The following is a 27,328-nucleotide window of genomic DNA, read 5'->3' on the forward strand; positions in this document are numbered from 1 at the left end:
AGAGAAAAGCGGAACGCCATTCCGAACTTTTCTAAAACCCAAGACGGGGGCTACAAAAGAGGACAAACACAAGACGTCTTGTGTTTGTTCCCTCTTTGTAACTTCCGTCTTGGGTTTTAGAAATGTTTAACTGTAACCACCTTGCCTGCCTTATTACGTTATCTTCACGCATTCCGAGACGAACTTGTCTTGTTTTTGTCCACTCCTTTCTTTACCTCGCTGAAACGAGAGACTGTCATGAGTGACAAACGGGAGGTGTTACCCTGGCCCGGCTATGAACTGCACTTTTCACTGATCGCTGCACACGCTGCAAAAAAGTAAGCGGTGCCGGGAGGTCCTCTTCCTCCAACCTCCGCAAGCACCTTGGGATGAGTTTAGATTTTCATTTCTGCACACTGCCGCTAGGCATGGTGACGGAACGATGGAAGGCTGAAGCGTCGACAGCGCTTTCCAGCCTCAACGACTTTCCCACCATTAGAATAGTTGTTCTAGGCCTGAATAGTGCACTGTCGTTCGGCGCACTCGTTGAGCGCCTCTTTAGCTAAGGCCGGGTTGTGCATCAAAAAAGGGAAAAGTTAAGTGATGTTTGAAACGCAGTTGCTGCTGCGTTACAACATGAACTAAATTTGTTATGATTTAGTCCATCTTGTATCGAAGCAACAAAGGCTTTGATTCAATAAAGTCGGCTGCAATATCTTATATCTCAAAAACTAAAATCAGAGTTTTCTGAGAGCTCTAAATAAATATAAATTGTAGTCATTGCGTGTTGTCATCAATATCTTCACAGCTAAATTAAAAAAAAACAAAAAAACACGGAGGTATCTTAACAGTAATTAAGTTATTATGACGAATTAACTGAACCTCGTTACTTTTATATTTATTTAACTGTAACTGTAACGTAAATACATTTTGACAAACTATTTGTCACTTGAACTAATTACTTTTTTTTTTTTAAAGTAACGTACCGAAGTCTGACAATATATGATGTCACCCCGCTGAACAGCGCGAGAAAATTTGAATGTTAATCTTGGCATAACCTTTATTGTTCGTCTTCTCAATAGCTATTTTGAACTCAGAAATAATGAATACCGATTCAGGAAGAGTAAACCCTAGGAATTTCGAAAATATGTTTTGACTGGGTAACTAAAAAAAAAATCTTCGGAGCTCCTCCCGTTTTCAGCTGGTCAAGGTTGAATTGCGGCGTACCACCCCGCGCAAACTATGGAGTGGACAGCTTACCGCCTAGTTCTCTTTACATCATAGCCGCCAACTCATTAGCTATCGTTTGTCCTCTCGGTCTTGCATCATCGTCTCTTTGATTCTTAAATCTCGACCGCCTTCTATTCATTCCGTCTTCCGAGTGGGTGCCTTTGTGATGGAGGCTCAAAGAAGGTTAATGAGCTGGGATTATGTTTTGTTTTTGTTTTCGTTTGTTCGCAATTACGCAGCCGTGGTTCACCGCTTATACTTTTGCATAGGCCAGGATCTTTTTGGATTCTTCGAAAACACGAGATTAATTGCGTTGTCCATCATGGTTCGTATGATTAGCTTTTAAACTTGATCAAACAAAGATTAGAGAAGGTGTCGTTCGCGGAACGTATACACCAAACGCCCCACTCGAGTCTAGTACTGTCACAAGAAACAGAACAAAAATATACATAAAATAAAACGTAGTGTTACAGTGACTGGCAGCTTTAAGGCTCAGTCATATTGCTAATCATCATACGAAAGGTACAGTGTGCGCTGCAGACATTCGAGCGTTTTCGTATTCACTTAGCGTTGCCGGTTCCACGCTGCGCGTGTGCCAATTCCAAAATGCAGTTTTGAGGCTCCGCGCACGCGCACTCTGGACTCGCAGACTTGTACGTAATCCGTTACAAGTAACGAAATTACTTGTAATCCCTTACATTTATCAGTAATTTTGTAACGGAATAATTACATATTTTCTAGAGTAATTTTAAAGTAATTCCCTTACATTTTTGACGTAACGGATTCCTTGTAATCCGTTACATTTTTTTTGTCAGAACCAACCCCCCCCCCCCCCCCGCCCCCATTCTAAATAAAGACTTTTTTTGTTGAAGTCGAATGCATGCAGTGACACTGTCACGCGAATCGACTAGCGTAAAGGGAGGTTTGGCACTCTTCAGTTCCTCAAAGCCTTTTTTTGCAACACCAAGCCCCTGAATCTACCCTTTTTTTAGACCTTAACATCAATGTCAAAAAAATCCAAATGAACAATTCACGAAAAGAAAAAAAAAAAAAAAAGGGGGGGGGGGGGGCAAGGTCTTTCCACTTTTTTTTCTAGTCCTTTTGTCTTTTCTTTGCGATCGAAGACGGAGAGAGGAGGACACCAAGTGATTGTGCGCCTCTTCGAGAAGCTCGAGGCGGTAAGTGCAATGAAAAGAATTAACAATGTCTTTCTCGGATATAGTGACTACGACCATTTTCATAATGTCACAACAGAAAACAAAGCTCCGTCTACCCTACCCTTTTTGTGAGTCAGATTTTTGCGAGCATTTAGAATATGGTAACAGTCTTCCTTTCTTCTTCTTCCTGTTTTGCCCCAGCAGGACGCATCTTATCTCAAGCAGATATTTTTACAAATAAAACATAATGGTGGCTGACGTAGACTTGATATACTGGGCTTGAGGAGAGGGTCAAATTCGTGACTGGGGCCATAGCGCGGCTTACTTAGTACTCTACCCTTTGCTGCCCGTGGTCCAACAGACGTCTATCTGGAGAACACCGGAGTAAACTGCAGTCGGTTCGTGCTCCGTGCGTTTTTGAACGGCACCAAGAAAGGTACACACGGCGAACGTGCGTTCACATTTCCCTGTTTTAACCGACGTTCTAATTAAGTGCTGTTATGAGTGTCCTTCTTTTTCTTTTATAACTGATATTTATATACGTTTTATTCACCAACGTCTCAAGTGAGGCTCGAACTGTTCAGAACCAAAGGAAGAAGAATATCGATCCAAACCTTATTTATTATTTAATTATCACCTTACTGTTACAACTATGTTTTGCTATTGATGACTTCTACAGCTTCGCGATTTAGAGAATGGAGAATTTTAGTAGATCCGTACGATGACTCCGATAACGATATCCGATACTTCGCCGCCGTCTTTGCGTATGCATCATATCGTTATCGGGTACCGTTATCGTGGGTATGGGAGGTATCGGAAGGATCTACTAACTGCAACGACGAAGCTTTGCTCTACATTCTCGAGGGAAATAGTACTTCCCTTGCTTCGCTGAAAAAGCTCAATGCAGAGCATGAAGCATTCGTGAGGAACAATGTGACACTCCCATCCAGTGCCTCAGCTCAAATTGTGTTCAGCGTAGCAGTCGACATATTGAGTAAGAGATAATGCAAAATGTCTGACGAGACATACAAGAGCCAGCCGTTGCTCAAAATACTCAAGGTCATTAAAAGGAACAGGTGGCTAGAATAAGAACTTGAATAACCCTCTTCCCTTTGTTTCTTACTTGAGGACGATAATTTTAAAAGTAACGCCACGAAAGTAACAGATTACTTTTTCGGGTAACGGTCAGTTACTTCCATGGGAGGGTAATTGTAATTGTAATAAATTACAATTTAGCCTTGAGTAATTGTAAATGTAATTCCTTACTATTTTTCAGTAACGTGTACAAGTCTGCTCTGGAGCACGCGACGCTAACGCACGGTGCTCGCGTTCGCTCGTATACGCAATACTTAAAGCTCACTATCATGACAGAAGTACCTGCACGCCCCGAGCTTGTTCGAAGAACGTTTGCTTCATACATATGAATGTTACGAACCTTACGAACATATCTGCATTGTATTGTATTGTTTTGTATTCTGCGGAGCAGTCTCTTTGAAACGGGAGTCTAAGTTGGGCACGCCAGAAAAGTTAGTTTTAAGAAGTTTTTTTTATGTCCAAGGTGACAGGATTGCGTCATACGAGGAAGAAACACGTCTCAGACAGTGTCGTTCGCAGACTGAGTCCATTGACTTATGTTCACGCTTCTTACTTCGTGATTCGTTCTTCGAAGTTCTTATCGGCGACGAATGCCGGGAATCCAGACCTAGTCAAGCTGTTTCTAAGAACTTTTTGTCTGGTAGTTTCTCCGCAATTTCTAGAAAATAAAGCTTGATCGATTGATCTCATTAGCTAAGAAACGATAATGAAATGATCGTAACACGCCGCGCGCTGCGCTTTTTTTAAGCTGTCAGCGAGTATCGGGTATTTGCCAGAACATTATGGAACATGGGAGCATGCGAGAATGTTTCAGCGAGCTGATAAATTGAGAGAGATGTTGAGACGAGAGCGCGTGGGGACGTCCGAACGCCGAGCTCTCATTGGAATGATTCTAGTGGGTAGCCGTAAAGTTAGCTGCCTTTGTCTTCACTGCACTCGTCAAACGCATTAGAATGTGGAACGCCGGCGTCGGGCGTTTGGCTTTTGCTTTCGGATGTGTATGACAAGCGCAGTGGAGACAAAGAGAACCTTTGTCCCACTGCAACCTAAAAAAAAGAAATCCGTTTATGAAAGACTTTTTGACGCCCAAAGAGCTCTTTCAGCTCGTGATGAACGGGTTCTACAAATCGCATATCATTAGCTGCGCCGAAATGAAACTATCACGAGCGTAGAAAGCCTAAAGGCTGCTTTTCGGTACGAAAATTTGAAAATATAGCTGACTATTTCGTACCTCCTTTCCTTCGAAAGTTCTCGGCCTTTTCACTCCGATGCACCCGTGGTGTCCAAGCACGTCAGCCGAACCCAGCTCACGTGTTGGACACGAGCAGTGCGTAACTTGGACGTATGCGCTCGTCAACAATCAAACCGTCGACGAATATTTAAATTCGCGTTCGCGGCCAATGAGTGCCGTGATGGCACTTATTATTACTTGAAAATCTGAAGTTCTATTAGTGCTTAAAAAGAACGGTGGAAGGTTGGAGTCACCGCCTCTGGTGCCAAAAACACGTCACGACCACGTGACTTCTAATTTTGCTTTTGAGTCGAGTGTCAAAACTGAGAAGGTAGAAGTTGAAAAATTATTTCATGGCTCCTTTAAAAGGGAGAGTAAACGGAAAGCGAGGCGACACCTGCTGGATACAATATAATAACCTTGATTTTCTCATTAAATTAGTGAAGGAGAGGTTGGGAGAAAAACAACTGCAAAAGAGCTTGACGGGAGTCCCAGTCCGTCAAAGGCCGTAGTGCTGGATTTTGTACGTCACTACCAGGGGCCAGCGAGCGGCTCCGATTGGATACGAGTGCTGTGTCAGCGTTCGGCTGGAGCTCGTGTCCAATGAGCGAGAAAACGAATCCCAGCCGAATTCGACGCAGCACTCCTGTGCATTTTGTGCCCCGCTTGTGGTATCAGGTGGGACGTAGAAAATAAAATGCGACGGCCTGGTAACCTTGTCATCCACCTCCTTCCCTTTCATGTATCTTATTTTTATGCCGCTCTTACGCATAAACCAAAATTATTTTCTTGTTTTTTTTGTGTTTTTTTACGGCGGAGTTGTTAAGGGCTAGTTTCCCTATGATCGTATCCGCCAGCAAAATCATGTCGACACAATACTCTGGACAGGTACCGCCATCTATGAGCGACGGCGGTAGCTGTCCAGAATGTTGTGTTTTATACATGGTTAAAGTCAAGGAACAAAGTGAGGAAACTGTAGAATAATGAAGGAGACTCCTGTATTCTCCTACAGTTTCCTCACCCACTCCACCTAACCCTGCTCACAACCCTTCTGAAGTGTTGTGTTTGCCGGTTGGCTGGTTGGCGCCGTCATTCATAGATGGTTCCCATTTTGAGCGGTGAATTTTTAGCCAATCATGACAGAGTTCTCTCGGAACGCCTGAATGACTTTCATGGTAGCAAGGTTTTTAAATTTGTCGATGATTATTTAGTTTTTCCTAACCATGATGTTTGTCACTTCCCCTCGGCGGTGAACAGCCTTTTAACAATTTTTAGCAGCGTCCTAGATCCTCTCAAGCTTACGCACGAGGTATATACCTGTGGACAACGTCATACAGTTTTTAGATATCAGGCTCACACTTGCGGAGCAACATCTGTGTTGGAAATACCAACCGAGAGCCTTGTTGCCGTTCAATTCATCCCATTTGAAACTCGTTAAGAGAGGAATTGTAAATTTGTGCTTTGTGAACGCCATCAGCAGGTCGTGTCATCATGCGATGTCTTCAAGTCTGAAGGAGAAGTCAGAACGCTTGGTGGCTACCGGTTTTCCGGGGACGCTCCTGGTGTCGGTTGCAGAAAGGGTTTTAAAAAAGCTACGAGTAGCAACGAGTTCAGATCAAGATATGGTCCAAAAGAAACAAAGAGTGGCGGTAGTGTCTTGCATTCACAAAACCGCACACAGTCTCAAAAAGATAGAAAACCGCGTAAATGCTCGGGTGTTTTTTTCTGCACCGGAAAAACTTACCAAGTTGTGCAAACTGATGGACCCTTACCGCAAACCACAGGCTGGTTGCGTGAAAAAGCATCGCTGCCCGCTTGTAGAATGCGCAGAAGGAGTTGTCTATCAGATCCCGCTGACTTGCGGCAAAAAGTGAGCGGTACAGACGGGAAGATGTCTAAATGATAGATTGGCGCGAACATAACCAAAAAAGTGAGCGGACAGCGTGACGGTCATTTGTCAATGCACTGCCATGACTGTGGGTGCAAACCTGAATTTAGTTTGTGCACTGTTATTAGAAAACATAGAGATAAGACTGTAAGGAAAATTATAGTTGCGGACCTGATAAAAAAAAAAACTTCGGGGATCGATGTGTCAGCGTGGCGTCGATCGATTTGGACGACAAAGAGACACAGCTCTTGCGAGCATTGGCGTGGCATGGGATTTGTTGATTGGCGCGATGATGCGGAGTATTCATACCCTTGATTTTCTAACGATTAAACCGGCTGAATTTAGCGCATTGTGTTGTCTCGTTCCTACTCTCGTCCCTGTCTTGAAGCGCTATCACGTTCTCAAAGTCGCTCATACATTGCGGCAACCTTTCAGGCCTTTCCACTCTGGCTTCCCGACTTGCGGCCGGCCATTACTTCCCACCATAGTACAGCTTCGCTGGTCTGCCTTCTTCACCAGAGTGGAAAGGCTGAAAGTTTGTTGTAGTTAAGTTATTGCTTTTATGGTTTCGGTTCTGTTGGGACAGTGCAAGCCGTATTGGAGTGGCGGATCCTGTCAGAATCGACCCCAGTCTGTTACATTGGTGTAAACAAAGTACCCCCCCCCCCCTTTCCTGCCCAAAACAAAAAAACAAAAAACTATATAGTAGCCTCGAAATACACTTGAACCTTTCACTTCGGTAAGTAATAGAACACAAAAGAGGACTTCTTGTCACCTTGGCATCTCCCAAAGACGCTCTACGTGCATAGCATTTATAGGTCCTCTGTGAAGTCATAGTGTCACTTGACGTCACGGTGTCAGTGACGTGACGTGACGCTGGGTGACGCCGCGTGACACTCTGACATGTCACAGTGTCACGTGACGATCGCCACACTGATGAATTACGGCAACACCATCCACTAAAGAAGATCGCTTCCCTTTTACTAGGGTCACCTCCTCTCCATTGAGGCTTCATGCCACGTACGGACACGAAAGCCCTAAGAGCTGACCGTGTAAAAGCTACGTATTCAAAACTACAGACTCGCTCACAGTGCAGTCCCAGCGCGTGTGAAACAGCGGCATAGCCGTCCTTTCCGCTAAACTGCATTCAGGGCCTCATTTAGTTTCTGGACAGCTCAACCCTACGGTTTGCTCCTCTTCTCCTTACCTGACGTTTTCCCTTTCTCTCAATGTCCGAACAGGCGCCAGGGCGGCCCGTTCAGCCCGAGCGTTCCGCTGACGCCTGGCGGCTCAGTGGACCCAAACCGCGCGGCCTTCGCCAGCGCCAATCGCGGGTCCCCGTCCTCGCCCAACTGGTCGCAGTCCTGGCCCCCGCCACCCCCCGAAGAATCCCCGCAACCGATGTTCTACAGCACGGGGGGTCTGTTCCCGGCGCAGGGACCGTGCACCCCGCCGCCCCCGCCACCGCCGTCCATGGTATCCCCCAACGTCCACCACAACGCCTTCCCGATACCCCCGCCACCCCAGCCGGGGGGAAGGGTGTCCCCACGCAGCGCCGGTCCCAACAACGCTCCTCCCCAATTCCCTATTCCACCGCCACCTCAGCAACGCGGTGGCGCGTCACCGACGGGTGGCTACAGCCCTAACACCGCGCAGTACCCGATTCCGCGGCCTCCGATGCCGCAAGGTGGCAAGATGTCACCAGGGGGAGGCTACAACCCCAATGCGGCTCCCTTTCCGGTTCCTCCGCCACCGCCGCCCGCGGCGCAGATCGTGACGTCATCGGGCGTCAACCAGCACATGGCACCTCAGTTCCAGCTGCCGCCGCCACCGCCATCTATGCTGCAGGGAGGGATGAGCTCACCCGAGGTGGTGGCGCCGCCGCCGCCACCTCCTCCTCCTCCAGCAGTAGCACCTCCTATGGGAGGCCCTGGAGGAGCACCACCTCCGCCACCGCCTCCGCCACCCCCGCCACCTGGGGCTGGTGGACCGACTTGGAGAGAGAAGCAGGTGACGTATCGCTCATTTCCAGAAGTTTGGCGTACTTTTGCCAATGAGCGATGCTATATGCACTACGTAGTGCACTTTAGACGGAAATTGCTATATGCACTACGCGGAGAGCTCATGCCGCTCGGGCCACCCTCTTTCGAAGTGCGCGTGTATCACTGGGGAGCTCGTTAACACAGCCCCCCGCCTGCGTTCACGACGCTTCGCGGCGACAGTATGCGGCTGCTAATTAGAAAAGTTAACCAGTACACGCCGCTTCGCGGCGTCCAGCCGGCAACCCAAGCCCCGCTGACCCCGATCTGCGAAGTCTGCGAAGTTTCATCCACAACATACGGTAATTTTTTTTTTTTTTTTAAGTGTTCAACGCAAAAAAGAAATATAAAAACCGCCAAATGCCTCGACCAAACCACGTTAAAAAAAAAAAAAAAACGTAGACCTACTGCGATTCGAACCCGCGTCCACTTGTGTACGAAGCGTACGCCTTAACCTCAAAGCTATGCCGGAGCTTAGGCAGCTCGTTGTGACTATTCGTTTTATACGAGACAAACGTAGTGCATATAGCAATTTCCGGACGAGCTGCACTCCCGAGTGCATATAGCATCACTCTTTGCCAATATGGCGACGTCATTGTCAAAGATACCTACGTAAAGAACGTGGCACAGTTGGCGCGATGTCAACCAGACTTCATTGTTCCGCGAAAAGGATTCCATATGATAGCGACACTTGCGCTTCCAGTTTTGCTAACAAAGAGCCACTAGTCGACCGAGTCTGTTTACTCCTCCCTTACTTTGCAAGAAAGAGAAAGCAATAACACACATTTCTTGATAAAAAAACAAACAAAAGAGTTAGATGGGCAGACGAGCTGGTGATAATAAATCATAATGTCACATCCGAGACTCTGGTGCCGAAAAATTGAGGAACTCTCAAGTCGAAGGAAAAGAACAACTGTTGTCTGCGCCTTCGACTTGAAAGTTCCTTATCTTTTTCCACAACACGGTCTCAGGTGTTATACATTGTGGCAAATTTGTTCTTCTCAGTGTGCTTGTCTAGTTTCAACAAGAATAGAACGGCGACTGATTCATGTGCTCCCTTCTCAAATAAAGGAAGGCCTTAAAAAGTGCGGTACATAAAGAGTAATTGTTCAACGCTCCATTGGTTTATCGCAGATGGCAGCTCAGGGACCTCAGGACTTCAGCAACTTGCCGCCTCAGCTGCACGGAACACTCGGCAAGGACAAGAAGCCTTTCACCTACACTCCGGGTGGTAAGTGTACTCCTCTGTCTTCTGGTCTGACTGCTATGGAAGTTAAGGGAAATGTTACACTATAGGGACTAAGGGCATTGCGGAACAAATAAGAACTGATTTCCTTAATTGACGTACAAACGTCATTTTGTGGTTACCCCCATCATTCATAATAATAGCTTTCCGTACGAGTTCATGAAGCCTGACAAGAGGTCGAAGAAACCTTAAATTTCACATGAAAAAACTGTTGGAAAAAAATTTATAAAAAATAATATGTACCATAAATTTGTCAAATCTAAAGATAGCGAAGATCTGTAAAAGTTTAGGCATACAGAAACAAACTAAACACATTGATCAAAAAAGGAAAGAAGCTAAGCTTCAACTAAAGCTTCAATATTACACAACACTGTTTTATATAATATCCAGAAAAATAAGCCAGAGAAATTATGAAAAATATTTAACCGTGTCTTAAATAAAGCCTTAAGCCGGGGTCACACTACTCAATCATCATACAAAAGATAGTCTGCAAACACGAGTCACCGCAACATCCATGGTTCGAATGCCGCGTGCTAAATTTCCTCCTTGAACAAGTTGCCATGCGGCATTCGAAGCACGGATCTCGCGATGACTCGCGTTCGAATCTTTATGAAGATTATTATCTGTACGATGTATAAGCAGTACGCCTACGCCGTTACGATCAGAAAGCCAGGTTGTGGAGAAACATTGTGGAGAAAAATTACGTTGTCTGGTATGTCGCTTGCGAGTACTTTAAAGGGTAACTGCAAAGAAAAAAAAAGTGTTTTTTAAACAGCCTAATTGGGACAAGCATGTCACAAAACAAATCTTCCGCGAAAAAACAAATTTTTTTTTAGCAATATTTACGCCACCGGACGTAGTTTAGTCGGAGTCACAACTTCTTTACTTTTGAAACTTCCGCTCTTTTGACGCGCGCGGAGTGGCTGCTATACGTCACTCCGTGACGTATAATACCAACTTTGTGGCGCGCGATTTAAAACGGACGAAATAGCCGCAAACTAAAATCAGTCTCGCGCATTAAATATTGCTGTAAAAAAAATGAAAGCCGTTTACAACTCCCTGTAACGCCGAATTAGAGCGCAGCTCTTGAGGAGGAGGAGGGAAGGGTACTGAGGTTCACGTGTTATCGGGGGGGGGGGGGGGAGGGGTGGTCACGTGACCTTGGAGGGGTCATATGACCCCCTCGCCAAGGTCACGTGGGGGTCACGTGGCCTGGGGGTGTCACGTGACCACGGGGGTCACCTGACCTGAAGAGAAATTTTCCGCTAGATTTAGCGGGGAATTTTTTCCGCTAGATTTAGCGGGGAAATTTTTTCGCTAGATTTAGCGGGGAAATGTTTCCGCTAGATTTAGCGGGGAAATTTTTCCACTGGATTTAGCGGGCAAATTTTTCCGCTAGATTTAGCAGGGAAATTATTCCGCTAGATTTAGCGGGGAAATTTTTCCGCTAGGTATAGCGGGGAAATTATTCCGCTAGATTTAGCGGGGAAGTTTTTCCGCTAGATTTAGCGGGGAAATTTACCCATAATGCACCGCGCGGTTACGCCGACGGCGACGGCGACGGCGACGCCGACGCCGCTCAAGCCGGAAACGGGCGCTTAAGAGCTGCGCTCTAAAATTTTGTTGTCGGCGGAAAACTTGTTTTGTGACTTGCTTGTACCAATTAGGCTTTTTGAAAATATACTTGTTTTTCTTTGCAGTTACCCTTTAAATGTCTACTTGGTTAACCTAACCAACAGCACTTCGAGCTAACAAACAAAGACTACCCATGTGTCTACATTTATAAACATATTTAATCTTTTTTTTTTTTTTCTTTTTTCAAGATTAACTGATGAGAATAAAGCAATACCAGCGTTCCGAAGCATAAATAATAGTAAAGGAGAAGATGCAGATGACCTGAATATAAAACCAATCAAATTTGCTATTGACTTGCTGCTGCAGCGTTAACGTTCATATTCAAACTTTCGATGTTTTTATGTGAATTTCTTAAACTTATGCAAATTGCTATGTTTGTTTTGATATTTTAAGGTTGCGATATTAACCTCTTAGAAAACTATCGGCCAATATCAATACTATCTATTTTTTCTAAAGGTCTATGAAATCCTTCAAAGTAAACGGTCGGCATCTTTGGAGTGTTTCTCTTTATTAACGGACTGCCAGTACGGCTTCATAAAAGGAATATCTACTGAATCCGCTTCGCTGTCCCATAAAGAAGTAATCATTAATAATATCAAAAACAAAATGTTCACATTAGCCATATATCTAGATTTTTTTTAAGGAATTTGACGTAGTTAATCATAGTATTCTTGGAAAGAAAAAAAAAATAATACGATGTAACGGTACACGAGATCATGCACTCAATTTATTTGTGTGGATGTGAATTGAGGGAAGTTTCAGTCTTCAGAATTCTGGACAACTTCCTTGTTCTTAGCAAGACGGCTGCAGCGGCTAGCATTGAAACCAAAATAATACTAGATGTGTTTAAGCCTAAAGCTTGAAATATACGTATGAAGTGACAAAAAAGGGGCAGTTGCAGTTTTTAGACATCAGGCTAAGCCTTACGGAGGATCCCATATGCTGGACGTACGAGCCACGCTCCAAGAAGTGCATTCTCCAGCTCAGCACCGCCTAGTCTAAGGTTGTGAAGCAAGGGGTGGCCTGTATATGTCTTAAGGCGTCTCTGAAGAGGCCTTGTGAGCACAGTGTGGAAGAACGTTTCGAGAAACAGGCAGCGCGTTTGTAGAGGGCTGTTTTTCCTTTAATTGTTTGGATGGAGGTGGCGGAAAGCCTAGTCAAGAAGATTAAAAGGACACATAGGCAACCTCGTGAAAGAAGCTCAGTAAGGCCAGTTGCAATTTCGCGTACAGTATGCACTATATAACCCACGATCTTAGAAAGATGGCTGACCGGTACGACGCACCAGTGGCTTTTTCGGCACCCAACAACCTGTCGAGACTGTGCCGTATAATCAACTCCCTCGCAGATGCTGCAAACAAATTCAAAACCAAACACCGCAAAAAAAACAAAAAAAATCACAAAATGCACGACGGGAGTTATTTACGAAGTTCCATTGTCATGCGGCTTTGTATACATTGGTCAGACCAGGCCGATATTTTAACTTTCGCGCACGCGAACATGACGCGGCAACACGAGCAACCTCATCAGGAAATCTGGCCACGCAGTGCTGCCGCTGCCCTTGCTCCCGCAATGGGACGACACCATATTTTTGGCCAGATACCCAGATAAAGTATGTAGAGAGCTACACGAGGCATTTGAGATCAAAACCAGAGGCACGAGGAGTTCAAGTGACACATAAATAACCTTATCGGCAAAAGAATGCAAATTTCTCGATAGAGCGGTGCACCGGTTGTACTCACGACTCGCGTTTTTCACGGCTGTACAAGGAATTGGTTTTTCAATAAATGTTAGTTGCGAGTGCGCCAGTGTTTGCGTCAACTTCTTGTCCCTACTTTTTTTTTTCGGTGCTTGTCTACGATCATAGACAAGCACATAGTGCTTGTCTACGGTCATGAAGCAACTGGTCGATATTGTCCCATTAATGCATGTACCTACCCAAACCATATAGCAGAGCCGTATATGCAGAGGGTTTGGCCATTTGTTGAGAAGTATAGGAGACAAATGAGGAGGCGCCATTGGCCGAAAGCGGGCTGGGCGTGTTCCAGGGCGTCTTCAGAAATTTGAAATTCGAATGTGGCCAACCAGAAACCGGAAATAATACCCTGGTGGTGGTCGCGGGAAACAAACCTGATAAGTGCATCGGAGTAACTCTCGGTGACTTAAAATACGGTGCACGTGATGTTTCAATCACAGTCATCCAAAATCATGGTGGAAGAGTGCAACTAGCGGAACGATCGACATAATCCGTACGCCAAGCGCCGAGGGCCGGGAATCTGCCGTCCGAGCGGTCACACTCTGTGCGAGCAAAACAGAGTTGAGCGGCGCATTCGTTTCTTACACCTTTCTGCATTATCATGATCGATGCATCACCTGCAGCCTATTTTCAACCATAAAAGGTTACAACTTTTAACTCTTACGCCCTTATGAAAACGACCAAAATTGTTTCTCGCTACCACCGTTAGGGGATTCTTTTCGGCTTCTTGTTGACCAAGAGAGCATGCCAAGCTCACTTTCTGCGTCTGGTGCACGCCCTGGCTCTGCCCGCGCCTCCCATTGACAAAACGCTCTGTATACACGGCTCTGAACCATGGTATCGCATCCACCAGGTCAATTTTACCACCTTTAATAAACACATTGAATCATAAAAAATTCAGTCATAATTGTCCATTTAAGGACTCTATGTTGATATTATCCACCTTATAAGGTGTATTTTTTTAATAAAAAACGTGTTATGTTAACTAATGAAAGGCGAAAGACACTTCTGTGCATAGGATTAAGAAGGAAAGTTATTATTTCACTGGTGTTAGATAAGTGCTGACCGCGAACTGCCATCTCGGAGCTGGGGCCTTGTAGCAGCTTTTTGCCCCCGGCTACCGTCTTTCTTTGCGAAATAAAATACAATTTATTTATTGATACTGTGTGATCATATCCCCTTCCTCCCCCCCAGAAAAAAAAGAAAAAAAGGGGGGGGGTAAATTTAAAAGAAAAACGATAGTATGTGCATGACGAAATGAACATTTATGCTTATAAGTTATTACCCGTGACAATTAAGACTACGATAACATTAGAGTAAAGGTCATGTAAGCTTTTACATGGGCCTCACATTTATGTCAATTTAATATTAAGCTGAAAGACACTGTGCGAAACGGTGACAAAAGATTTTCGCTTATGATGTAATGCTTCAGTAATAATAAAAAATAAAAAGCTTTTTGCTAAAAATAAAGTCTGTTTCCTACACATAACCGGGTATTAACAAGAAAAAGGAAAACTCCTGTAAACTTGAGACTGGAATATGACGTTGTACTTCTTAGTTTGTTTGTTTTTTGCTTTTGTTGTTTTTGTAAAACATCGTTTGTTACTTTGAGGCTTCCATTACAATATTTTTTATGTTTAAACTTCCAGCTTCTAATAACGTGGTAATGAAGATCTGAAACGCGATATTTTTGAAAGCTTTGACATGTCAATAACGGTCGACAGATGGAAGATAGCAGCCTAAATCTACGCAGGAAAGAATAACCCGATTTAAATTCATATGTTACTGTCTCTTCTGTGACTTCAGCGTTCGACCCGACCTCCTTTCTCTCCAGCGGAAGCCGGATATACAATACTGCGGCTCGCGTATGCGCTGTAATCAAGCTGCTGATTGAGGAAAAAAAAAACACGAAAAGATCCATTGAATTGAGTTTTGTGCTGGGGGTGCGGGGAAAAGGACCGATATAGTTTTCATTTATCTCACGAACTCTCCACCGGCATATGCAATGAAAAGAGCGATCACGCAAATGGAAATAAAACACTGGTGTAACATTCCTGCTTGCTGTGAAAGTTAGTGACAGTCTTTTTTAATCTAAACAGGACGGACCAACCTCTAATTTAGCGGACTTCATTGAGAAATGTCAATAAGGATAAAACAAACTTATTTTAAAATCAATGTAACTATTATTCAAAAATACAGTAAGAGCGATTACTTCAGTACCAGCTTGTGCCGCTGTCGTCTATCTGGCAATTATGCTGAAATTATTATTTACTTATATCTTTTTACGTTTTGGTTTACTGATACCAAGAGAAGGCTTCTTCCTGGTTTCATAAAGAGTGTTACTGTTGTGTCTTGACTGAAAGAACTTTTGCGATAAAGTATGTTAACAGCTCCGGCCTCTTTTCTGTTCCTTTCAAAGGCACTCTTCACTATAGTCGGTGGTAGGTTAAGAATTCAGGAAAAACTCCATCCCATATCTTTCCACTTTAGCAGAGTGCACACTGTAGAGAAGATCGCATCCTCTCCAGCGTTCGCTCTGCGAAAGTGGAGAGAAGTGGGACGAGTTTCCCCTCAATTCTTAACCTGTCACCGAGTATAGTGTTTTATTTGCATGATTTTACAATGAAGTGAAGGGTCATTGGCATGCAGTATTTCTAAAATAAACGGGGCACCCGTTCTGAGCTGAATACATTTTGCACCTCTTCTCAACTCCCTGCCCTCTTTCTGCCCCCCCCCCCCCCCCCCCCCCCACCCTCCGCCCTCGAAAAAAAGATAAGAAAAGTGGCAATTGAAATGGAGGTTATCATTTTTAGTAATCACCTGCTCATGCACGAAAACCAATATATCTACGTTCAAATACGCAAAAAAACAAACAAAAAACAATTGAACGAGGCATACATGTACGTAAAATAAACAGGCCACCAACGCCCAAGGGAGAATTAAAAACCCACATCTGCTGACATGGCGATTGCTGAGGGGTCACTGCGCCTCCGGCGTGTCACCTCCCCTCAGACAACGATGTCGTCGGCATTCAAATGAGCGGCTCCCGTTGCGTTTCTGCTTCGCTTTCGCAGGCCTTGATCTGTCCGAGATCAAGTCGCCGAGGATCCAGAGGCGGATTGAGGCCCGTCAGCAGGCAGCGGCGGCTCAGGGCGAAGGCTGGGGGGACCCAGCCAGCCAGGGAGTCAGCCGACAGATGGAAGGGTACTGACAGCCTTCCTGCTTCTTGTCTTTGCTTTATTTTCAAAACTTTTTATGACTCGTGTATAGACGTTTGTTTAAGTACGGCCTTTGGGCACCACCATATTGCTGCTGACGTGTGTAGATCGTCTGATAGTCAGTCCTTGCTAAGGCTTGCCCACTATTTCCAGACTGGCGCGCAGACAAAGAATTTTCAATCCACGGAGGCCAGACTAGAATTCAAAGCGTGACTGCCTGCAAACTTCCGTAGACTCTTTTTGAAATTCACATGACATTTCTTTGAACTTCGGAATGACTGATTCTACATTGGAGCGTGGCCCTAAAGCCCCAGGATACTTCTTCTTTAGAAGTAATGAGAACCAATACGAATGACAAAGCACATTCCTCTGGAACAAAATGGCGTCATTCAGTTCAGTTTCCTGTTGTGCGTAGCCAATCGCTTCCTAAGACCTGCAACGTCACGCAGTCGGCGCTTCGAAGAATGTCGCAATGTCGCTACTTGTAGGAAGCACGAGGAGCTCCTCTTATCTAGGAACTTTAGCGTAGCCAATCCTAGTAGCCGACGAGCGAAAGCGCAACGTCACTGCGTCAGTCACTTTCTCTGTGAGTGTGTTATTGTATGGGGGTCTTCTTCTAATTCAATCAAATGCAGAAAGTGCTCCGTCGCGTTGGGCTTTTACTTTTGGTTGTGTGTATGCATGTGCGTCCGCCACTGTGCAGGGATTCCACAGCTTCCAGGAGAAAGCAGACTTTTCAAACTGGCATTGCTGTACATTTACAGCGGCTATCTACCAGGCAAAAAAATACCTCACCGGTCTGTGGGCGTACTGGTAGAAATCGAGAGAGAGAAGGAGGAACGCCGAACGCCAGACGCCGGCGTTCGAACCACTAATCATTCCAACCAGAGCTTGGTGTTCTGACGTCCCCGCGCTCTATCGCCTCCTCCTCTCCCTCAATTTCTACCCGAATATATGCACGGCGTCATGGTATTGCGCAGAAGACAGCTAGCACACATGCTGAGAACCCGTTCGACAGCCCAGCAGGCGAAAATGTCAGCGAGAGGAAGATGATTATTGGAATGGTCTATATGCGTATAGACCGTTCAAGCGCGGCATGCGACAACATGTTCGAATCATTGAGTATAACCGGTAGTGCCCTTGAGAATACAAACGGTGTGAAGTAAGGATAAAGTTTCTGAGGACACTGAAGGCTGCCATTTTGTAAACTCGGAAGAGTTTCCACGTGAAAACAGTGAAATCGCCAACGCAGATTGCACCCCCCGTTATCAACAATATAAAAGAGAACCGGATGAATACTGCTCATGAAATATCTGTAGACAACGACAACGTCTTCCACGCGGAATATAACCATCAATGCGACAGATTCGTTATATAAACTGCACTTTCTAAATTGCCCCCATCCACGGTAGAGACTCCGAATGTCGTTTTCGATGGATGCTGACATCCCACTATCTAAACATCCAAACAGCAAATTTGACTTTTGCATTGTCCTTAAGATTTTTACGGTAGGCATTACATGAGAAGGTGAGACAGCAAAATTAAATGCATAGGAGTAATCAATCACTGTAGTCACTTCGTCTGGCAGTGTCATGGGCAAAAAACAAAACAGGCGGCTATCGTCCGAGACCGTCTCACAATTCCTGTCACCATTTTTAGAGCGCAGCTCTTAGGCGCCCGTTTCCGGCTTGAGCGGCGTCGCCGTCGCCGTCGGCGTAACCGCACGGTGCATTATGGGCGAAGTTTCCCGAAGGAACCCGAGGTCCTCCTGAAGGACCTCGGGTTCCTTCGAGAGGACCTCGGGAGAACCTCGGGTTCCTTCGGGAAAACCTCGGGAGGACCTCGGATTCCTTCGGGAGGACCTCGGGTTCCTTCGGGAGGACCTCGGGAGGACCTCAGGTTCCTTCGGGAGGACCTCGGGAGGACCTCGGGTTTCTTCGGGAGGACGTCGGATACCTTCGGCAACCTCGGGGGGGGGGGGGGGGGAAGGTCACGTGACCCCCCCCCCCCCCCCGATGTCACAATGCCCCCTCCCCCCCAAGGACCTCGGGAGGATCTTGTGCTCCTTCGGGAAGACCTCGGGAGGATCTCGGGTTTCTTCGGAAGGACCTCGGGTTTCTTCGGGAGGACCTCGGGTACCTCGGCGACCTCGGGGAAGGGGGTCACGTGACCTCCCCTCGAGGTCACGTGACCCCTCCCCGAGGTGACGAGACCCCCCCCCCTCCCCCGAGGTCACGTGACCCCCCAGTACCCTTCCCTCCTCCTCCTCAAGAGCTGCTCTCTAATTCGGCGTTACAGGGAGTTGTAAACGGCTTTCACTTCTTTGGTTGTAGAGTAATCGCCTAAACAGTCTTAGGCATTAATTATCTAGCTTGCTGATACCGTTGATACAGTCAATATACTAGTACAAATACCTCGCCATTCCGGGAAGCCATAAAGTAGAATCGACATAAAAACTCCTGAAGTTTTCGATTCGCGAAACATCACATATACTGAAAAATACATTTCAAGCATTATTTTTATGATTTTCAGTGCTCTACTGAAATAAAAGGTAACGCGCAGACGAGTTGGGGGCACATGATTATTGAAAAGCGCAGAGAAATTGGACACAGAAAAAAAAAAAAACATGAAGCAGTGCAACAACAAAAAAAGAGGGGACAACACAACGAAGTGTTGTCCCCCTTTTTTTCTTGCGTTCATTGTTGTGTTCTCCCCCCTTTTCTGTGTCCCGTGTGTCGAGGTTTTCTTTTAGTAATCAGTTTAATACGATTATTTTCGGGCTTTCAATTATACGTCCGTAAGAGGCGTGACATTTCACGACATAAACTTTAACGGCGCGACTTCTGCCTAACTAGGCTCCCCCACACTCACACGAAAGGTCCTTCCAGCAAGACCCTCGACGACACACGGCTCGTGCTCCGTCAACATCGTTCTTATTCCTTTTTCCCGCGCAGCCTGAACCTGGACGGCTCCCCGCAGCAAGACCGCTACGCGGACCCCAACCGAACGCGCGGCCAGGGCGGCTTCCGGTCCCCGGAACCGACCGACGCCGGAAGAGACTTCGTCCAGTCCAAGTCCTTCCGGGTCCTGCAAAAGATCACGGATACGGACTCGCCCGACTACCAGCCACGTACGCAAGTCGACCTTGCTCTCTTACCATGACTTTTAGCGAGTCGTTTTCTTTCTGCGCTCCGATAACGATACCGGATATTGGGACGACCCCCATTGCGCGTGCCCTGAATTACTGGGTCCTTCGGGCACAATACGGTTCCAGGCTGTATACGCCTTGGTATCAGGAGACTGAGGACTCTCCCGAGTTCGCCTTGCACCACCAACCCAACTGCATGACGTCACGCGACTGTGATGGCGCTGCTGTCGGCGCCGCGCATGCGCGGACGATTTAATTCACACGAATCTGGTTTCAGCGCGCGCGCTGCCTACACTTGGTGTGGGCAAACGCGAGTTTGTTCGTAAACAGCGCATTGGCGTATGGCCACTGACAGTTTAGGAAATGTCGGGCATGGTGAGTCCCGTGCATCTCATTATCGCTCTGCAACCAATCAGATTGCAGCTGATAAGAACGCCGAGGAACCAATCACGAAGCAAGACGCGTGATCATAATCGTTCTTAAGCGACTATAAACGCAGTTTGAATTTGGCTACAAGCTTCGAGCATCAGATTTAATAACGTAGACACGAGCTTTTGTTTGCCTCATGTGCCCACGCAACATGTGGAGGCCCGCAGGCATCCAGACTGACGATATCGAACAAAGCGCGCAAGGCTAACCTTAAAGAACGATTCAAACACTTGCGTTAAGTCCGACCGAGAGCGAGGGTTGCTATGGCAACAGCGGCGTCGGATCCAACGAAACCTTACAGTACATTTGCTCGAACGATTGTGCTGGCGTGTTGCACCAGTATTTTTTGCCACAAGATACATCTTTAACCTCTATGAGATTATTTACACCTTTCGCCCCTACCCGTCTTTTTTTTTGTTGGAAAGTACGAGATGTCACCACCAGGAAGAGCTGGAAGAGCTACCACGCATATTAACAAAAGCGCCCTAGATACAATCTATTAAAAGTGCATACTTAATCGTTGCGATCTCATTCCCATGCCGTTTTGGGTACTATTATAGTCTGACAAAAACGAAACCGATCTGTTAAAAGTCTAATTTCACCCGTGACACTTTACAATGGGCCAGGGAAGAACGGCCCTTTATCGAGGAACATTTTTCTTACCTTTTTAATTTCTTCTCCGGAGCTATATATATTCTGCTTTGCCGCGTATTTGTTTGTTTGCGTCTCGCAGAACTAGGTGGTGGGTAATTTGTTTTGTGAACGGTCCAACCATCATTCATGCGCTCTCCTTGCGCAGCATGCGCACTACGAAACTCACAAAGGCTCAGCTGCTATACTGAATATCGGATGTTGAAGACCTCTGGAGAGCGCTCGTGTACTGAAGTGGCCAAATTTCTCTTCTTCGGCGGAGTCGAAGAAGAGACTCCGCCGAATAATATAATAAAGAGCCATATAATTATGCGCAGTCGCCACTGTACGTTTACACAAGAAATTATAAGCATTTGACTCTACTCTAAACCCTATTGACTTTGCTGTTAGCCACCTGCTGCGACGGCATTGATTTCCTTTGTTCTAGTTTTGAAGTGGTTAAGAATCTTCATATGTGGGACACGCTTGTTTTTTTTTATATTTTTACTCGGTTTTCTTTCCTCTGTGTGAAAATCAATGCCACAGCTATCACCATCTCCGCTCTTGGCGTCACTCTTCGTCATGGTTTTTTATGCACGCAAAAATATAAGCGTTAATAAAGCTCCCATTGACAAGCTCTAAACTAAACTCACACACAAGAACACATAGAAAAACAATTTTAAGAGGCAGCAAAGAAAGCGATTTCAGCCTTGTCGCTGCCTTGGCGTCTGTCACCCGCATTTTTTAGAATTAAGGTTTTGTGCTGAAAAGTCTGCCCGAGGAACTTTAAAGTGTTCTGACAAGAAACGAGCGTGTTTCTTCCTTTCTTTTCTTTTTCTCGAATGACGATAACACAAATAAAAAATAAAAAAAAACTATGAATAGCAAGGCGGGTAAAAAGGGGCTAAGCAGGAAGGAGGAAGGTCTTAACGATTATATTACCTCTAAGAGCTCTCGAAAAGCCGATTGGCCATTGTTTCCAACGGACAACAAACCCGCCTCACCGTCCACCGGACTCCCCGTAGATCGCTGTGCGCCGAAAACAACATTAGGTCCGCACTTTGGCCTCGACGGGTTTTTGTGGAGTGCCGTTTGTAAGGCGAAACGAATCGGCGATGTTTTTTTTACGCTATAGTAAAACCCATGCACACACAATCCGTCTCGCATCCGCCGAGTGTACTCCATTACCAAGGAGTGGTACGAACAACCAAAGTTCACCGAGGCTCTTAAGTGTTACACACAAAGTGATGTCTCGTTAATATGGGCACCTCAGTTCCCTCCCCCCCCCCCCCCTCCCCGCCCCCAATAAAAAAGAAAGCTTTTATAATGTGAGTAGATTATTATAGCGAGACAAGAAATGCATGCATTTACCCTGTTCGTCCCCAAAAGTGTGTATATCGTAAGGTATATATGCATTAAAGAGTTTCAGGGAACCGTTTTATAGCACATCCGATACGGTACGTGGGCCCTCCGGTACGAACTGCGCATGCGCGAATCTTCCGCTCCCTTACCGTAATGAAGACTCGCGCAGTTCGTAGTGGAGGGCCCATGGTACCGTATCGGATGGTCAAAAACGGTTCCCTAAAACTCTCCATTAACGGAATCCGTATTACCGAGACACGACTGTGAATCGACGGTAGCGCCACCTGTCGCGTCTGCTTGTAAACGAGCATTATCAAAGACATCTCGAAACATACGTCGGCACCAGACATGTACACGTTATCTCAAAAAAGTAACGAAATACCGTTTCTCGCTCAAAAAGTAACTAAATACGTTACTCGTTACTGATTCTCAAGAGCAACGCGAGTTTTTTTTTTTAAGTAACGAGTTACTTTTCACGGTACTTTGACGACTAAATACGCAACTGTTTTTGTTTCATGGTTTATTGTTTTCTCTGTAGTAGTAGTTGCGCTTAAGCAGTAGCTGTCTCTCGAAGTTTTCGTCAGTTATGTTTCCCCGCTTCCTTGAAAATACATCTCCGGCGACGCCGAAGGGTCGTTCTACCGACGCGCTCGAAGGAACGGCATGCAGTGTTCTTCAGCAAGAGCTGGTGGATCTGGGATTCCCCTCTCTCTTGTGTTCTCTCTGCGTCTAAAGTTCGAAGTTGACAATGGGTTCTGTGCCTTCCCGCGTTGGCAACCTCCAGGTTTACGCTTGATCTGCACTCGGTTTAGAAGGTTCAACCAGCGAACCTTATCGTGTTCCCTGGGTGAAGGACATTCCCAGCTGTAGAGCTCAGTACCGCAACGTTTATCGCTGAACAATTCAGTCGAACTGTTCGACTGACGTGTTCAGCGATATACGTTGCTTTACTGTCATACTGTTTAACTTGTTTGTCGGGATACCTTTATCATAATAGATGCATGCTCAGGTTAGAATTAAAACAAAACGGTTTAAACGTTGTTGTACACATTACTTCTCAAGAGTAACAAGATACCGTTACTCTTAAAAGTAACTACATACGCTACTCGTTCCTTTTTTTAGAAAAGTGACTAAATACGTCACTCGTTACCAAAAATAGTACCTATAGGTAGAAGTAACTGGTTACTTGTAAGTTGTAACGCGTTACGTACACGTCTGGTCGGCACACACCTCGGCGCGCAAGGGGACTTCTATCGCGTTGTTGTCGCCGAACGAGACTATTATTGTGCGAAGGCGTGCTTCGATACGAGCTCGTCGAAAAGCTTGGCGTTCGGAAAAGTGCGTTCACAGAAGTGGTTAATGACGGAACCCACGTACAAATCGACTACAAACACGCCGATTTTTTTTTTAATTGCGTAGTTTTACGGGTGTAGCAATCATTTCGGTGAGAAGCGAAATAGGTGTCGCGTCGCGAGCATCTAATCATCGTTTCTTGGACTATAGAAATGCCGCATTATAAAAAAAATAAATAAAAAAAAACGTTAAAGACTGATTTATGTAACCTGACACTGGAACCTTGTAAGCCGCGCCCTCAGTTTCTTAAACTGTCAGTTATCGTACTTTTTTGAATACATTCTATTTAGCTACACTCCGTTTCACTCCGTGCCCGACAGGAGCGTAAGCTATGATCCGATAGAGTCGATCACGCAGCCCATAAAGCGCACCGTCATGGCGCTCGTCGTTTTTGTGCATTTGCTATCGCCATGGCTAAAGCAACCACACACAGAAAAAAACGCGTAGAGTATAAATAGGGTTTATTTGATTTAAATCGGATTAATTTTATTCAAATCAGGTATGCTTTAAAGCCGTGACTCTTTTTCATGCCTGTATTTTTAAACGTGGCAGATTGATCGATCAACCACTGATAGCAGTGAAAAAAAAAAGTTACCGTAAATTTGAGGTACAGTTTAATAAATAACTTTTTATCGGTGTAAACCTTGCCATACAAAAAACAAATACGATTGTGTTATTCTTTTTTTTTTTTTTAGTTAGCTAGAAAGCTTTATTTGTATTTTTTTTTTCGCGTTCTGATTTGCTCGCAATAAGACACTGCTTTTCTAGTTTTCATTCTTTCGAGTTCTGACCAGTGCTCGCAAAAACAAACAAACAAATGAATGAATGAATAAATGAATGAATGAATCAATCAATCAAAAGGACGTTACGTAACTACAAACGAACTGGAAGGTAGAAAGAAAGCTAAATGCTCCGAATTTCTCGGAAGAGCACCGCTTTTTACTCATGTTCAGTCTGACATAAACCTTTCTGGCTTTATCTCAAAAATTTTAATTTTTACGTCGCTCCAAACTTGTTCTAAAGTACAAAGTTAAGAAACAACCTGGTGCAATAAAAAGAAATCTTCGGTTTTCCTGAAATTTAGAGTGATATTTCTACGCCATGCTATTGTGTTTATTCATAAATATGTTGCACTATTTTGTTTCTTTCAAAGTTACAGCGCTGCGAAGTGTACCTTCCACGTCGACCTTTTTGCCCAATGCCAGACGGGATTATCTTTCGGTTCCGTGTATTTTATGACTGGATACATTTTTTTCTGTACTGTCTTCAAGTATTGGGCTCAAGTTAAAGTATTCTACTAATTAAACCAATACCCGCGTTGCTCGTCCTTTGCATTTATTTAACCAATAAGCCTGTTTTTCCCTTTAAAGTTACAAGTTCTAGGAGGTTTAGCCGATTTTGCCCGCTTGTAACCGCTATTACTACATTTTTTTCGGCAGGAAGTAGTAGAAAAGTGAGAACAGTGGTGCTAATTATATGGAAACACTCATATCTACATTCGCGATGAAATGGGAATGTTTAAGCCGCCAAGCTGGTTAAACTGTTAATGACGGTTGTAGGTCCGGCTGGCAACGGTAAACCTGTGACTTCACCGGCAGAAATTCGCTCAGACGTCCGTTAAGATTAAAAAGAACATATATATATATATATATATATATATATATATATATATATATATATATATATATATATGTATATCAGTGTGTCGAACCGAAAAAAATACGGGTTCGGTTACGGTTCAGGTTCAGGTAAATTTATTTTGTTCCAGTTCAGTTCCGGTTCGATTAATTCGATCCGCGAACCGGTTCAGAAATTATAAATGACAAATTGCAACATCAAAATAAATTACAAATAAAACATCTGAAATCAGCACATACGAAACGGGATACATCGTAGTGTAAGGCTCAGGGATTTCTACCAGGAATGGTTTTTTTATGTGCACTCAAAGGTTACCTCACCGACGTTTACGCATTCGGACTTCATCTAATTGGGTCCGACGCAGTAACTGTAAAATCCGCGACCTCCTTACAAACCCACTTACAAGTAGAACTCGCTAACTATCCCGCCACCTCGGCGTGTAAGCAATTGAAGGAACAGTGGGGAGAAAATACAGCTTTCTTTATTTGAACTAGTCTTCGGTAACTCAAATTAGACCCTTAAAGAAGTTTTCATTAAACAAGATACGGAATATGAAAAACACTTCACCGAACGCAACGCCAGAAGGACGTAATAGGATAAATATTAAAATAGAAGAGTTCGCTGTCTCACAAATATGTTAGCTTCTAAGTGCCTATACGAAACCGGATGCATTATTATCAAACTCCACAGCCTTTTCTTTTCTCATTCCGATGGAAGCAGGCTTCAAGAACTCGCGCGTTCTAGAAACGTGTTATGAAATGAGCACACAGCAGCATTTAGGATTTACGAGATTGTAGCAAAATAAAATCCCGTGACGCGATATTTTTTTTTTTTTTTTTTTTGCACAGCTTTTTAAATTTTTTTTTTTTCCGTGCAAGCCACGACCAGCGCAATACTGGTTCCTATGTCAAGATTCATGGATGCAGCGTTTATATTCCTAAGACTGAGTGGAGAAGAAAAATATGTAAGCGAGGTGTGTGTCAGTTGACGGCACTTAAAAAACAAATGGCATTGATAGCACATTCATTGTCAACAGCGCGTGGCCGAACCGTTTTGACATGAGCCGGTAACCGTTATTTTTTTTTTTCCGGTTCAGTTCCGGTTCGGGTTCATCGCGATAACAATATAACGGTTCGGGTTCGGGTTCAGTTCCGGAAAAAATGCCGGTTCGGTTCAGGTTTTCGGTTCGGTTCGGTTCCGGTTCGACACCCCTTATATATATATGTATATATATATATGAGTGAAATATAAAAAAAATAAAAAGTAAAGAAAAATTATAAGTAAGGATATCGAGCGCACAAGCTGCCCGTGTCGGCAGGAGGGTTTCTTGAGAAGTCCGTTCTTTGTTCCTCTTGAAACCAGACTCACGAATTCCTCTAAGCACTCACATGTATCGCAATAATTCCGACGAGTGCGAGAAAATTATTCAACTCGTTGCATCGTTCGACGTGACAGGGCGGAAATCGAAACGAAGTCGCTAAGCCTAAAGATCCACACAACCACCCTGATACCAATTTCAGAGTCACGAGTTTTAAAGGGCATCCGTTGTAACCCTGCCTCCACGTGCATGCACTTCGCAGAGGGACGTGCTATTGCTTCGACTCTCTGGCGGCACCGGTGCTAGGCAACACTTCTGTCAATATACTATCGTCCCCAGGAGCCAACGCCGGCATCAAAAGCGAAATGCCGAAACTCTTAAAAGCGGCGCGCGCAATACTAGTGGCACCCACCTAATCAGCGCTAAATCAGAAAGGCGGCAGCTCAGACAGAAAGCAAACACCGCAAGGCGGGGGTGGCCCCCTTGTGAACCTAAAGAAAGACTTTAGGGAACCAGAGACGACATGGACCGCAGAGCACACGCAATTATCGCCTGTTTTCTCCTGGTGCAGTTTTCTTTTCGGAGGAACTGATTGCCACATGCTTAGACTTTTTCTGTACGTTGCTTCAGAGGAAAGCCAATAACGCATTATATTTCCTTCTTTCTCTCTACTGTCATTCTTTCGTGAGGTCTCGGAGCCTTGCCATCGTGAGACAAGACAACATGCGCGCTGCAGTCATAAACAAACGAATCTGGTTGCCACTAGTTACGCCCTGACAGAACGTCTTGAGCCATGGTAACGACTTAAACCGTCTGTAGTGCACCTATTCTGTGGTGACTATCTCAGTAAACACAAAAAAGAAGATAGTAAGCAGAGAAATTTCGCAGCGTGTAAGTTCTGGATGTCAATTCTCTGTAGAGGATCGAGCAAAATCATCCAGTTCGTGCATTTTCTTTTTTGTAGCTACATTCGAAG

The 27,328-nt window shown here is 45.0% G+C and overlaps 1 protein-coding gene across 3 annotated transcripts in view; it reads left to right on the forward strand.

The window, feature by feature from the left end:
* LOC8025481 (basic salivary proline-rich protein 2) overlaps positions 1 to 27,328 on the forward strand; it is a 62,084-nt gene that overhangs the window by 17,720 nt on the left and 17,036 nt on the right. For all 3 annotated transcript variants that reach the window (XM_029969173.4, XM_040500749.2, XM_029969174.4), the window contains exons 2-5: positions 7,822 to 8,590; positions 9,754 to 9,850; positions 16,331 to 16,460; positions 19,429 to 19,604. In XM_029969173.4, the coding sequence (XP_029825033.2) occupies positions 7,822 to 8,590; positions 9,754 to 9,850; positions 16,331 to 16,460; positions 19,429 to 19,604 (1,172 nt within the window). The remainder of the gene's footprint in view (positions 1 to 7,821; positions 8,591 to 9,753; positions 9,851 to 16,330; positions 16,461 to 19,428; positions 19,605 to 27,328) is intronic.

This window comes from Ixodes scapularis, unplaced genomic scaffold, assembly GCF_016920785.2.
Source record: "Ixodes scapularis isolate PalLabHiFi unplaced genomic scaffold, ASM1692078v2 PGA_scaffold3__209_contigs__length_174095766, whole genome shotgun sequence".
Classification (NCBI taxonomy): Eukaryota; Metazoa; Arthropoda; class Arachnida; order Ixodida; family Ixodidae; genus Ixodes; species Ixodes scapularis.